Source organism: Henckelia pumila, unplaced genomic scaffold (genome assembly GCF_033568475.1).
Source record: "Henckelia pumila isolate YLH828 unplaced genomic scaffold, ASM3356847v2 CTG_80:::fragment_3, whole genome shotgun sequence".
Classification (NCBI taxonomy): Eukaryota; Viridiplantae; Streptophyta; class Magnoliopsida; order Lamiales; family Gesneriaceae; genus Henckelia; species Henckelia pumila.
This window is the reverse complement of record NW_027331885.1, coordinates 178,537-192,866: the sequence shown is the minus strand read 5'-3', so window position 1 is coordinate 192,866 and position 14,330 is coordinate 178,537. Positions and strand designations below refer to the sequence as shown.

The window sequence follows — 14,330 nt, the reverse complement described above, 5'->3', positions numbered from 1 at the left end:
AGTTACAAGGGAATGTGATCCTGTTTAATCTACTTGTAAATTTGACTTGATGCATTAATCATATTATTATTTGCACTCCATTTTTCGTCGCATACACTCCACTTAATATATAAATTAGTGAGTCACATTGCCCCATGAAATACTATAAACATCGAATCATATAAAGTTTCAACTAGATTGATGCTAAAACATGCTATCATTGCTGTGCATTGTAATTTGTAACCACCTGCAAGGGAATATAAATCGGCCCTTTTTTTCTCGAGTAAAAGTAGATGCAAAGTCTGATTTAACACAAAGTAAGAGAATCTCTTTATTCCAAGAATCACTATTTATATGCAAGATAATCCTTTCAAACCATATCACTAACCAAAACACCAGAGCATTACCTTCACAAACTTTTAATCCTATGGCCTCAATCAAGAGCCACAGGCCCTCAGAGCAAACTAAAACCAGTAATAACAACGAGCACTCTTTTACTAACAAAGTGAAGGAAATGGCACAATCCGCTCGTAAAATATTCACTCCTCAGCATCACCAGGAATCTGTCAAAAATAATCACACGCAAAATCTCCCATCAAATGGGACTGCACAATCTGGCGTAAAAACGGAGAAGACGACGACGAAGAAGGTAAAAAAACCAGAAGGGAATGAAGGAAATTGTATGCCGAAAGTGCGGGAACACATGAAGAACCTGAAGAACAAGAAGAACAGGGAAGATCGCCATAGCGGCGGCTCGAGCAGCAGTGACAGTGATGATGAGAAGAAGTCTAAAAGAAAGGTGTGAACTCAGTGTACCTCTTTCCACCCAAATATTTGTTGTTACTATTATTCATATATAGGAAATCTGAAGTGATTGCTCAATACTAATAAAATACAACTGAGCTTTTTATTTTGTGGATGCAGAATTAAGAGTTGAAGGACCAAGAGAGGAGGTGGTCTCGTTTATATGAAATGATATTCAAAACTGCAGTTCGAATCGCATGCCTAGTTTGATATTGCACAGTCCCCTTCCCATAATAACACAATTTCAATGTCAAATTTTATTATTACTACAAGTATTGGGAGTGTACTCTAAATAAATAAAAAAAATTGTGTGTAATAATGATTCCATCCCCTCAAAAACGAAAGGTTTTGTTACTATTTTATTGTGTCTTTCCGTGTTTTAAATTATATAGTCTGCGCGATGATTATATAAATATAAATATAATATACTCGCACAATCATAAATTCTTAATATCATATATTATGATAAACAGGTCATTTTGACCAATTTTTGAAAATTTAGTTTGTTAAAAATTCAAACATTCAGCAGATTAATCATAAGTCACATCATTGTAAATTGCTCTTTGTATGTTTTTACTTTTATAAAATGCTACGGGATAAATTAATCGTTCCACGCATTATTGCTATTTATTTATTTTTGAAAAAAAAAAAAATAGCGCTGTGGGCTGTGGCTTATGCTATATATAATTGGGCTTTAATCTGGGCCGTCAAGCAGTTCGAACAGTAAATCGGTCCTTCTTAGTTTTATCGATTAACGCTTTTCGGTGTCATTTAATGCAATATTTTGGAACAATAACTTCACACACCAAAATATCTTTTCTACATTTAAAATTTTTGTATTAAAAAAAATGGTTCATTATATATACATATATATATATATATATAATTTATCCTGAATATTATATATACATAATTTACATAGTCGAAAATTTTGGACAATGATTGAAGATAATACCATATGTTTCTATGAAAAACTTACAAAAATGATTAAACAAGATAAAACTAATAATTATTCGACAATAGAAGAAACAGATTTTGGATGCCATTTTGCAAAATTGTGATCGAACATTAGCTTCCTACAAACTTATTCAAAGTTGATGTTTATTCCCTCCACATAAATACATACCTCTTATTATCCTCAAGAAAATAATAATAATAATAATAATAATAATAATAATAATAATAATAATAATAATAATAATAATAATAATAATAATAATACCTCTTCTAGAAGAAATAAGAGAAACAATCCAACTTGTAAATGAAATGCGCACAAGACAAAATCGTTTTCGATCACGTCTTATCGTATTCTCAGGTACCAAATTATTAGGCTGATTTGTTGTATTCAAACAAGTTCACTCGTCGGCTTAACCTTTCCTCTTCGTAATGGTTATTTTATTTTCAAATAATTTATGAGATGAATTACTTCATTGTTCCCAAACAAAAAACTTGCCGTTTAACTTTACCACCGTACGTTTTTCAAAATCAGACGCAAAATATTCGCAAATGAGGTAAATGTGCTTTAATTTTATAAATTAACTAATCCGGAAAAATTATGTAACTTTATAAATTTTGCATGGATTTTGTCCCTATATTTACAATTTATAGGTTTGACCCCCTTTTTTTCGAATTTGGTTGTAACTTTTAAGGTTTTTCAAAAATATCAATTTCTAATTTGACAATAGAAGTTCAATCTTCTAAGAAAAAACACTATATAAGGTTGATTTCTAAATTTAAGAAAACATAGTCCTTGAATTCAACTTTCTGGTTCATCACGTAGATATTGTAATTTCATTGATTCATTTACATGTACAAAACGACGTCGTGACAAGTAGGGAAACAGTGAACACACCCACCAATTGAGGCCCTCTCATTTACTCAATGATATCAAATAACGCGGCATTTGAAGATTCTTCATGCCTTATTATAAAATCCATCACTTTCTTCAAAATTGTAATATTTGACTCTATTTTCTTCCCCCACATGATTCTTTTTTCAGTTTTGAATTGGTCAGCACTTGAACCTTCCACTCTATTTTATTATAGGTCTTGTTTGTCTCTTACACATGCTTTCGCCCACTAGCTTATCACGAGACAGAAAATATTTATTGTCGAGCGAATTTTTTTAATTTCTCGAGTCAAATCTTACTTAACTCACTTAATGACTCGAAACTTTTCCACCAAGTACATTAATTTAATTATTATCTTATGCTTCTTGACACTCAAGAAATCACAAAATAATTTAGGAGAGATAATTTAGTGAATCTTGACGAGATACACGGTGATTTTTTTGCAATTTCAAAAGAATTACAAATAAAATATTGAATTTAATACAATAACTTCATATTATGCTTGAATCGATGGATGCGAGACGTTTGTGTTACCCTACAGAAAGTGTAATACGGAAAAGAAATGTTTTAAAGGTTTGAATTGGTCTGCGCTTGACTTTTTGCTACTCTCCTAACTATCCCCATTTATGAATGAGATTTATGACCAAAGATTGGTCCACGCAGAAAAAAAACTCGGTTTCTCAGTCAAAATTCAACTCTTCATTCACTCTTTTCTTTTCTCAGGTTTCTTTAAATTCAAAAGCTTCCACAGCGTCTCCTTTACACATATGCCTACACCCCTTCTTCTCCTTTCCTATAAATATAACATCCAAAACAACCCATTTCACAGCAGAAATAACGGCCTTAAAAAAATTGAAAATAGCCTATGCTGTTTTATCCAGTTACCTAATTTTCTGAACTTTCCAGATCCTAGTCTTTCTTAAAATGAACTGAGATTTGTTCCAAGACAAATCCATATTTCCTATACAAGAATAGGCAGGGGGGGAAAAAAACAAGAAATGGAGAGTCCTGTAAACTGGGAATATCAGACACTTGTCAATGAGCTCACTCAAGGAATGGAGAAAACGAAGCAGCTTCGATTTCATCTGTGCACGACTTCTCAAAACCAAGCTCAAGACTTGCTGATGCAGAGGATTTTGTCTTCTTATGAAAAGGCTCTGCTGATTCTGAAATGGACGGGATCGAAACAGCAAGATCAAGTTGTGGCGACGGCGCCAACATCAGTTGCGCTCGAGTCTTCCGTATCGGTTGATGGAAGTCCAAGAAGTGAGGGTCTGAACAAGAATCTCGGGGATCATCAGGATTACGTAAATCCCTCAAAGAAAAGGTGAAATTCAAATAGAGATGGGAATTTGGTAGACATTATTTGTTTGTTTGTGCGCGCGTGTGTGTTGACTCTGTTACTCGATTTAATATAACAGAAAGCTGCAGCCCACTTGGACAGAACAAGTGAAAGTTAACTCTGAAAGTGGACTCGAAGGCCCTACTGACGATGGATTTAGTTGGAGAAAGTATGGACAAAAGGACATCTTGGGAGCCAAATATCCAAGGTATACTCTCTGTTTCCTACTAGAAACGCATTCATTCACTAAAGACACGTGCACACTTGTACTCAATAGGTGTCTTCTTTACACAAGAAGAGGGGTGATCAAGCAGAGGGGCAAGGTGGACAACTGTTCCCTCGAATTTCTAGATACAACTCTAAATATGAGAGATATTTGACTCTGGAGTATTGGCTTGTGGATCTTGTTCCTATATGATATTGTTCTTGTCCGAACAAAACTGATGCAAGTGGATCTATTTTGTAGGAGCTACTACAGATGTACGTACCGTCTGGTTCAAGATTGTTGGGCAACGAAGCAAGTGCAAAGATCTGATGATGATCCGACCGTATTCGATATCACCTACAGAGGAACACACACTTGCAACCACTCCACTGTTGCAGTCCCACCACCAGCATCACCTGAGAAACAAGAGGTGAAACGTGATATTATTTCTAACTGTCATCCTCAACCACAACAGCTGAACCAGACACTTTCTAGCTTGAAATCTAACCTCAGAGTCAACACTGAGGATTTAAACAATGATGAAACACCGGTCCACTTCTCTTTTCCATCAACATTTGGTTCCTATGACAGCGAAAACTGCTATTTTCCATTATCTGATCTTGATGGAAACCACCACCAGAGCACATATTCAGGAACATATTCGTCACTGTTTTTATCTCCAGCCGCATCAGAGTCGAACTACTTCACTACAGGGACTTATAACTCCATGAAGAGCAATTGGGGAGGTGCTAATTTGCAGCATGCAGAAGCTGATATTGCTGAGATCATGTCAGCCCATGCTTCAACAACTAATTCCCCGATTGGAGGTGTGGAGTTCTCGATTGATCCTGTTCTCGACCCAAACTTCCCATTCCACAGCACAGAATTTTTCACCCAGTCGAACTTTGAATGTTGAAAATTATAGGAAATAAAGTGGCCGTTCTAGATCCCTGGTGTATGGTCTCTGAAGGGTTTAAAATCCGAGGAAGATCATTCTAGCATATAATGTTCTATGTTATGGGTTTAGAATATATATATATATATATTCAGTGTTCGTAGTTCTTTCTTTACTTTTTGTCATTTACCAGGAAGAACAAGCTTCTAAAGTTACTAGTTCAAATTTAAGTGTTCATATCTAGAAACTCAACCAAAAAGAAAAAAAGGAAAGGCATTATAATATCCTCTTAAGCAACATTCTAAATGTGGATTGAGTCAAAGATCAGAGCACAAAATGCTGTAAGATTACCAATCAGGAACCAATAAATCATAACATCTGAACGGATAAACAAAGCAAGTTCCGATAATTTCGAAGTTAAAGCTGCAAAAATGAGATAACTACCATAAGCCTTGAGCAAATCTTCATGAAAATCACAAGGGATAATCACATTTCACCATTATCCATTGATAATAAAGATTCGGATCATATTTTAATCCTCCTAAGAAGTAGATTAGATATACACCTCCAGCTAATAGTAACAATGGAGGTGACATGTTACTTCCTTCAATTATGCATGGATTATTCATAATTCGACATGCTTCTCTAGATTATATATGATAGTTCTGTGTTGCAATCGATCTTTGACGCATACAAATGCTCTTGATCCATATTCTCATTACTCATCGTGGTAACTCTGATTCTATCTGCATATACTAAGTATCAATATCCATCAGTTAATTCTCCAAGAAAAAATCAAAACTTTGACAATTGGAAAATGGCCTCACTGGAATCCGACAGTAAATCTAGTTCTGCAGACATTCGCGCATCTTCACCTTGCTTTTCACATATTTCATAGCCGTCTCCATGTCGTCAAGCTCACTCAACCCTAAATTCATAGTAACCCTATCCCATGCCGACTCCCCCTTCCCCAAAGCTTCGTTAATTCTATTCTCCGAGTTCGTCATCGCTGCCACCACGACCCCTCCTCCATTCACACCATTGTAAGCCGCCGCCACGGAAGTAGTGGGATCGGCGAGGTAGCGCTTCAAAAGCGGGTCGAATTTAGGATCTCCTTGGACGTAGACGTTGCCGGAACTAGAGAAAGCGATGACCGCCGTCTGGGCCGCGAAGTTGTCGCATAATTCAGTGGCCTTCTTGAAGAGGCCTTGACGCCGTTTTGTGAAGGTCGTGTGCAGCGCCTCTCTGTTCTCGATCAGCTTGATCCCCATCCTTCTCTTCTTTCTGGGTTCCTTGATTTCCTCGCAATCCTTCACTCTTCTGGGACGATTTTTCGACATCGCAGGACTCATATTCCCTCCCGAGGAACGGCGGCGGATGCCTGCTGCTTATATAGCAGCAGTATTCGTGTACCCGAATTATTTCGGTAGTATCCGACCCGATTTTGATATAATCGGATATGAGTGTGTTGGGCCGGGTTCAAGCATCCGATAAAATATAATATTACGGGCTCCAGAAAAAAGCCCAAAAACACACTGTTTCAATTTACAGCCCGTCTTAAAATACTGATTCACCCGCTCAAGAGTTCACTTGTATATAATGAATACCATGTTGCAGAAATCAAATTAAATACAGCATTTGTTTTCATCCCTCGAATCGCAATAAACACGGACAAAAAAATATACTAATATATCACATATGCAACTGATAACAGATATAACATAGGTGAACTTCTTGAGGTAATCAAACTATGACAAAATAGTTTGTATCATGTAAACAACTCAGAACGTTCTGGGAAGCCTCGCATCTTATGCAGCAGTTAACCAAGATATCTTGGAACTTTCATGCCGAATCCGTGCTTGGCCCTCTCGACCCTGTCGAAATATCAAGAATTGTTAGCTTGTGTGTGTGGTTGTTTACAAGTGAATACGTTCGTAGAAATCGGTAGAGCTATTCCTGACTAGTATATTTCAGACCAGAGTATAGGGAGAGTGTGAAGCAATTCCAGATCGGAGGGATGAAAGATACTCTAACAAGAAACTTCTCTGTGCTTTCGAGATACAATTATGCCAACCAAGAAAGCATGTAACCAAAGGAATGTGAATTAAGAGTTACAAGTCAAGGGTAAAAGACTGGAAGCTCTTTCTCAAATGTAGGATGAATCAACCCTGAATTCATACAGAGGTGCCTATGTCTGTTTGCGTGGAAAAATTTCCGATCATACATATATAATTGGAATTTCGAGAAAGAAGTCGTAATTCTTACGTTGGAGCGAGTTTGCCAAGATCTAGTTCCTCTCCAGTGCGCTCATCGATCACCTTCCCTGATATCTCAATGTTATAAGACCGTTGTCTTATGATGGGAAGCCCTCTGCTAGAAAGCAAATCTAAATCTTTCTGGTGAAGTTCCCGTCCGTTAACGAAAATTCCAGTATTTCCAGCAGCACAATTTTTTGGCATTGGATAGTTGAATTCTTCAATGTTTGGCTGCATAACATCAGTCTAACTTAATCAAGAATTGAAGATCTAACGCTTCAGTATAGAAATATAGTGATAATTCAAAAACTTGAAGCCAGTTTAAGAACTGAAGATTAAACTTCAGATACTCAGTGAACTCACCATGACAATGCCAAGACAAGGGTGGCCCATCACACCCCAAAAGCCGGCACATTTGTCATACCTGGTTTAACAAAAGGGTGCAAAATCATTCATTATGTTTAGTGTTGAAATGAAAATAATTGCAGCCATGCTTCTCAAAATACTCTATGAGAAAGACAAGGTGAATATGTTCAAATGGAAATGTGAACCCTGTGGTTAAGTGGTCGTGCCATGCAGTTTCAACAAAACAAATTCTTCACCCAACACTTCTACATGAACACTACTGTCTGACGCCTTATATCAGTTGCATGAATCATGCTAAAACAGCATTTATAAACGAGGCATGAAACCTAGTAAATAGAAGGTTTGGTCATGAAAATGTTTCAGTTTACCTTCTTTTTTTTTTACAAATTACCTTGCAATACAGCCACAGTAAATATAAGGTTTGGTCATGAAAATGTTTCAGTTTTATTTTATTTCTCAGACTTTTATATAAGGTTTGGTCATGAAAATGTTTCAGTTTTATTTTATTTCTCAGACTTTTCAAAGCACATGTTCACTTACTAAGCTACTAGTGTCAATAGTGTTTCCTCAATGTCCTGTCTGAGCCACGGACCAAACCTAGTCTTTTTTCTGTTTTACTCTTCCAAATTTCATTATGCCCTAAATGGAAAACATAGCAAGATGCCATGCTATAATGAAGATACATTTATTGAACGATATGTTAATAAATTGTAGATGGACAAAATAATGCACTGAAATAAATGAAAGCTAATTCGAGGTGTATTTACCAGTATTCTCCAGGTTGGATTGGTCCAGCCAACTTTTCAGCCTTCTTGACCACACGATCCGGTATGACATGCCCATTAACAAAGACTAGAGATCCACCATCTTGTATACTTTGGTTATTTTTTGTGAGGTCTCTGAAACTTTTTGATGAGACCTGCAAAGAAAGACTCACCCCCTTTGTTGACCTTACGGTGATCTTCTTTAATTGTTTCCACCGAGTCTTGAGAAACGCAGCTGTTAGAAAATTCGTTGAAGGACACGTCCATCTCAGTTGCCACTTTTGCTTCTGTCGCAGAATTTTGCCGAAAGTTGGTCCCACCAAAGGCAATTCTCTCAGGCTCGGATCGCTTGCTTCTGTTTCCATCATCAGATTGCCCCATCACTTTAGTATCAGGAAAACGATTGGCCCGTTCTTTAGAAGGCAATTCAGGATTTTGTGAGGACTTAATTTCTTCTAAAGGTGACTCCATATACGAGGAATCATGTTTACTTGATGTTATATTTTCTGGGCTTTGCTCGTTCTTGAGGTGACATAAAGTTGAAGAAAGAGGATCCTGCTGCTTCTCAGATTCAACAGAATTAGATTTCCTATCTATTGGAGAAAACTTGGCATGCAAATCATCATAATCATTTGAGTCACAGTTCAAATCTGCACTATTAGTATCACCAGGCCAATATATCACGTTTTCATCCACTGTGCCACTAGAGCCCTCGTCAATCTCATTTGGAACTTGATCAACATGCACAGAAACTGATCCAATACATCCATTATTCCCAACCTCAAATGATATTATCGAAGAACAAGCCCCACATTTCATTTTGTGTTGCATTTTTGGGGAAGAAATGCATTTTCTGGGCAATTTCAGTAACTCAAAGCAATTGCAGCAGGTAATAAATGGTGCACCACCTGCAATGGGACGACACACCCCTCCATTTCTATGACTTACCGCCATCTTTTTGGGATGATGGTAATTGGAACGAATATTTTCGGAATCAATGTCACTTGAATTCATATGTAAAGGCTGCCGAGAATTCAACTGATGCAGTCCTGAGCCTCCAAAACTATAACCCTGCAGTCCCTGTGGAGTAGGATTTATAGAGCCATGAAAATTCAGATTAGAAGGTTCATTTTGAGTCCTTTGGTTACGAACACCCAAGTGATCGACCTTAGGAGGTAAATGCAAGTTCTTATTACGACAATGCACACACGAGCATGCGGGCTGGTGGAAAAAGTTTTCGTGTGAGTGTAACATGATTTTGTCTTGATTGGCATTCGCATAGTAGCCAGGAAACTGCTCATTATATGGCAGATGCATGTATTGAGACTCTGATTGGAGAGCCCGCCCCCGAAGCATTTCTTGATGGTAAGTGTCACCATGTGCCAAAAACTCGTGGGGGAACCCTCTTTGAGGATATGATTCCCGACCACTTGAACCGTATCTATCTGTGTAAGGATTATATCCTGCCATATGACCTAAATATGGGGATTCTAAATCATAGGGAGAAAGTGGCTTCTTGTCTATGCCATGTGAACTAGTCAAGCCTTCTTGAACATAAGGAGCACGATATCTACCATAATGATCGGACAGAGTTGGAGAAACCATCCTCCGATCAGGAACAATTCTTTCCTTATGTCTGTCAGCCACATCACAAGACCGACTAATTTGATCCTTCAACTCATCTAGTTTCCTCAGGAGCTCGGCTCGGTCGTTCTCCAAATTTTTAACTCTAGCTTGCCCATCGATATCTGGATCCTGATATCTAGCCCTCTCACCATATTCATAATAAGAGTTCATTCCATGACTCGATGGCCCCTCACCACGGTAAGGATAGTCATTAAACCTCACCTGTGCCGCAACACCTTTGACAGGACCTATAGAGGCTGCCACATCCAGTTCCTCCACAGGTAATGGCCTTGACCTTAAAGACTCCATTGGAGGCCCCAATTCTTTAACTCCACGTTCACCATTAAAATTAGTATATTGTAGCCCATTGGCATTCAAATCACGGTCTCTTCCCTGATTTATGTCACGAGCCAGACCTGAACCATATGACCCATAATCATCACTCTTGCTTTCCATTATTGCCACCCTTTCTCTTCCTCGCCTACTTATTTCAGAATCAGATTTCGCTCCTCCATTTTCAACTCGCAAAGTTGAATTACCATCGGAAGACACTTTATCGTTATGACTCCTCTCTGCCACACCAAGTTCGGTTCCATTTTCTTTTTCCGTTTCAACCTCCGAAATATGAGCTATACTACTTTCCTCGGAGATTCTTGGCCCCTTCACATCGTCAGTCTTCTCAGACAATCTGTCTTCCAGAATCCCCTTCTTTTTCGCTATAGAACAACATCAGACAATCAAAAAATTACATTCGCTGACAGGAAAGAATATCACCCAAAAATTGAAGAAGAAAGTTTACAAGTTCTAACATGCCCCTCGTCTAACCAATGGAAAAAATAAATCTCCCGCAGCTAATATATAAACATTCCATTTCTTAGATCAAGATTCACAATATTTTTCCCAAAAAATTAACACAGTTGCTACCTTTGCATTGTCTTAGTTGAAAAAAGATTCCGATAAGACCATTTCCTCATCAATATGATTGATAATCTTGAAAATCTATACTAATGAACAATAAAAAAACTAGCCAAGGACCAAACTAAGAGTTCCCAATATATGGGTAATGGGATAGCCCTTGTATTAAACTTTGCACACAGACTAACACAGAGTGTGAATTGTACCTTTGAGAACAGCACCACAGCCACCACATTGATACAGAGGAAAATCCGGGAGTTCTGGAAGGAGATTCTCACACTTGGGGCAGCGAACCAAACGTACCTTTGCGGCTTCCGCAGTCTTCCTATCATCCAGCCCCATTTACTTCACCAAATCTTTAACTATTGATTGAATATTTTATGGTGTAAATTAAACAGGTCGTCAAGAGTTAATCAAAACAAGAAACTTCAATAAATAATCTCCCAAAAGTCAACATAAATCTTGAAGCCCACCACACCTAAATATCATTAATACAATGCCCCAGCTGACCACAAATAAAATTGCTCTCAAAATGGGATTTTCAGAACGTTTCAAATAAAATAAATGCAAACAAGTGAACTGTCATAATCAAGACGTGAGGATACTACTGCGTAAAAAGAGTAGGAATTGCTTGACTTTTTGCTTCTGAAATTACAGTGGCTTTGAGGAACAACACAACACAGCAAAATGGAGTCCAAAAACAAGCAAACAAAACGGTACTCTGTTTCTTGTTTGTTTTTCTTGGCTATCTCTGATTTTTGCCTATCTCTGATTCTTGCCTACAATGAGCGAGAGTAAAAACAGGAAATTATTTTATTGTCTTTTTTTACTTTAATTCAAAGCTGAGATTTTTGCGTTCCCAAGAAAAGGAGAAGCTGGGATTTGGAGGGAAGGGAATATGGTGGCGACTCGATTCCCGACATTTCTTTACTTTTGTGCGACGAATTTTCTATCTTCGGTTGCTTTCTTCGGCGACGTAGTCGTCATTACGACGTCGTTTTTCGCCACTTTGGCAGAAGCTTGATCTTATAATCGGATGCATATGCATACTTTTTTTATTTTTGAAATCAAAAAATATTAATATTAAAAAGAAAAGCAAAAGGAAAATGCTAACTTTGTTGACACAAGCCGTTAATCCACTGTCAAGATTCCTTTCTTTTTTTTTATTCAAATTACCAAAAAGCTCCATTAGGTTTCTTTGAAGAAAATTTGAGTTATTTCCATTTTAATTTGCTTTTCTATTCACTATATATGTTATTATAAACACTACCTAAATTTTGAGATCTTGACGACAGATAAACTATAAGTTATGAGATAAATTTCTTCTATACTTGTCATTATACTATAATTATTTGATCAAATGTTAAAAGTAGGTGGATATTTTGAGAAGCATCGCTTCTTTTCAAACGATAAGTACAACATGAACTCTTTGAAATTTATAGTTTGGAAGATACAAATTATGTTAAGAGATAGATTTCTAATAAAAAAAATTTTTCAGAACCGTTATAAACTAATCAAAATAATAGGTAAAGAGAAGAAAAATATAAACTTTACTTGGAATTTTTCTGTATATATAACAAGATACAAATATTATTAAACATGTAAGACAGTTGATTGATTGATTTAAATATATGCCTTGTGCAGTTTCCGAGAAATCTTGTGCTCCAATATGTTCTCCATCTACTAATACAATTTTTTTATGATTGCCACTTCACACTTGACCATAATTTATTCCACTCAACATGTCACTCTATTATTTGAGTAAAAAATGTTCTTCATAAACTTTCGGTCATTTATACTTTGTATGATATTAATATTCAATTTTAAGATAATATATCGAGTTTAACCCCTATCCTATCTGTAACAATTTAAAATTTTATTTCTCGAGTCAATTTTATGAGACATGTTTTTTATTTGACATGACCTTGAAAAATTTTATTTTTTTATATCAAAAATATTTTTAAAAAAAATTAATTATGAATAGGGTTAAATCGTCTCATAATAAACTTACTATTATAACAAGTACACTCCCCCGACTAAAATAAAACGTAAAAATAAATCTCAACTTGTTTTTTTCCTCATTGAGGTGATTTTCTCATATATTTTATTTTGAACTTTATAGAGTGCATGCATTTTATTGATTCTATGATGTAGCGGAAAGAAAGACATGGATGAATCGTATATTTTAACCAATGATAGAAGAGTGATCTTTTGGCATGTGACTCATGTGAGATATTACTCATGGATGAACATACGACCCATCTGACCAATAATAATAATTACAAATAAAAAAAAGGGATAATGGGGCTTATTTTATTTTATTTTGAGAGTTATAAGATAAATAGTTTTAGCATCAGGTAATAATTCAAAAATTGTTTTGATAAGAGGAAATTTGCGTTTAATCTTGTTAAAAGGACATCAAATATAATTGTTTATCAAATTATTTCACAAATGATTGGATGATGCTAATTCAAAACATTAAAATAATATATTTTTGGATTAGAATAGATAATATTTTAAAAAACGATATAATTGTTGTGAAAAAGTAAAAATTTACGGTAAAAAGTAAATATTCCAAAACTCAAAATATATCAAACTCTACACTTTATAATATTTTTCTCTCAACTTCAATTGTATTTTTCATCACAAATGAAGACCTATTTATAGATCCACATTTGAGATTAGTCCAAAAATTAAAACATCATCATCTACATCATCACACACTAATTTTCCACATTTTACAACTCAATATTCAACATTCAATATTCAATATTCAACATAATAATATATTTTTCAACACTCCCCCTTGTGATGATGACCGTGATATGATGATTGTATTCATTACGTGTTTTATACTGCCTCGTTAAAAACCTTACTAGGAAAAACCCAGTGGGATAAAAACCATAGTAAGGGAAAAAGAGTGCAGCCACGTAAACTCCCCCTCATGTTAACATGAGTGATTCTTCACATATTCCGTAGATTGCGCATCCCAATGTTGTATATATGCTTTCTGAATATCGTCGTGGGAAGAGCCTTTGTGAAGAGATCTGATGAGTTCTCACTTGATTGAATGTAACAGATATCAATATCTTTATTCTTCTCAAGCTCTTGAGTGTAGGCAAAGAATTTTGGGGGGATATGTTTGGTTCTGTCACTTTTGATGTATCCTTCTTTCATTTGAGCAATACATGCAGCATTATCTTCATATAGTGTTACAGGCTTCTTTTCTACTGTCAATCCACACGATATTTGAATATGTTTGGTCATTGACTTTAACCATACACATTCACGACTTGCTTCATGTAATGCAATAATCTCGGCGTGATTTGA

General features: G+C 36.1%; 3 protein-coding genes across 3 annotated transcripts; 1 reads left to right on the top strand and 2 right to left on the bottom strand.

Moving 5' to 3' along the window:
- The first annotated feature begins 3,401 nt into the window (after positions 1 to 3,401).
- Positions 3,402 to 5,233, top strand: LOC140873835 (probable WRKY transcription factor 53). Its single transcript, XM_073277108.1, has 3 exons — positions 3,402 to 3,959; positions 4,054 to 4,182; positions 4,441 to 5,233. Exons 1-3 carry the CDS (start codon positions 3,631 to 3,633, stop codon positions 5,093 to 5,095), a joined length of 1,113 nt encoding a protein of 370 aa, XP_073133209.1. The 5' UTR covers positions 3,402 to 3,630; the 3' UTR covers positions 5,096 to 5,233.
- Positions 5,234 to 5,365: 132 nt separating this feature from the next.
- On the bottom strand, positions 5,366 to 6,451 carry LOC140873836 (MADS-box transcription factor 29-like). Its single transcript, XM_073277109.1, has 2 exons — positions 5,902 to 6,451; positions 5,366 to 5,829 (listed from the first exon to the last, which is right to left on the bottom strand). Exon 1 carries the CDS (start codon positions 6,424 to 6,426, stop codon positions 5,920 to 5,922), a length of 507 nt encoding a protein of 168 aa, XP_073133210.1. The 5' UTR covers positions 6,427 to 6,451; the 3' UTR covers positions 5,366 to 5,829; positions 5,902 to 5,919.
- An 884-nt stretch (positions 6,452 to 7,335) lies between these two features.
- LOC140873865 (uncharacterized) lies at positions 7,336 to 12,026 on the bottom strand. Its single transcript, XM_073277139.1, has 5 exons — positions 11,831 to 12,026; positions 11,207 to 11,362; positions 8,602 to 10,801; positions 7,693 to 7,753; positions 7,336 to 7,560 (listed from the first exon to the last, which is right to left on the bottom strand). Exons 2-5 carry the CDS (start codon positions 11,340 to 11,342, stop codon positions 7,336 to 7,338), a joined length of 2,622 nt encoding a protein of 873 aa, XP_073133240.1. The 5' UTR covers positions 11,343 to 11,362; positions 11,831 to 12,026.
- Between the last annotated feature and the right edge of the window lie 2,304 nt (positions 12,027 to 14,330).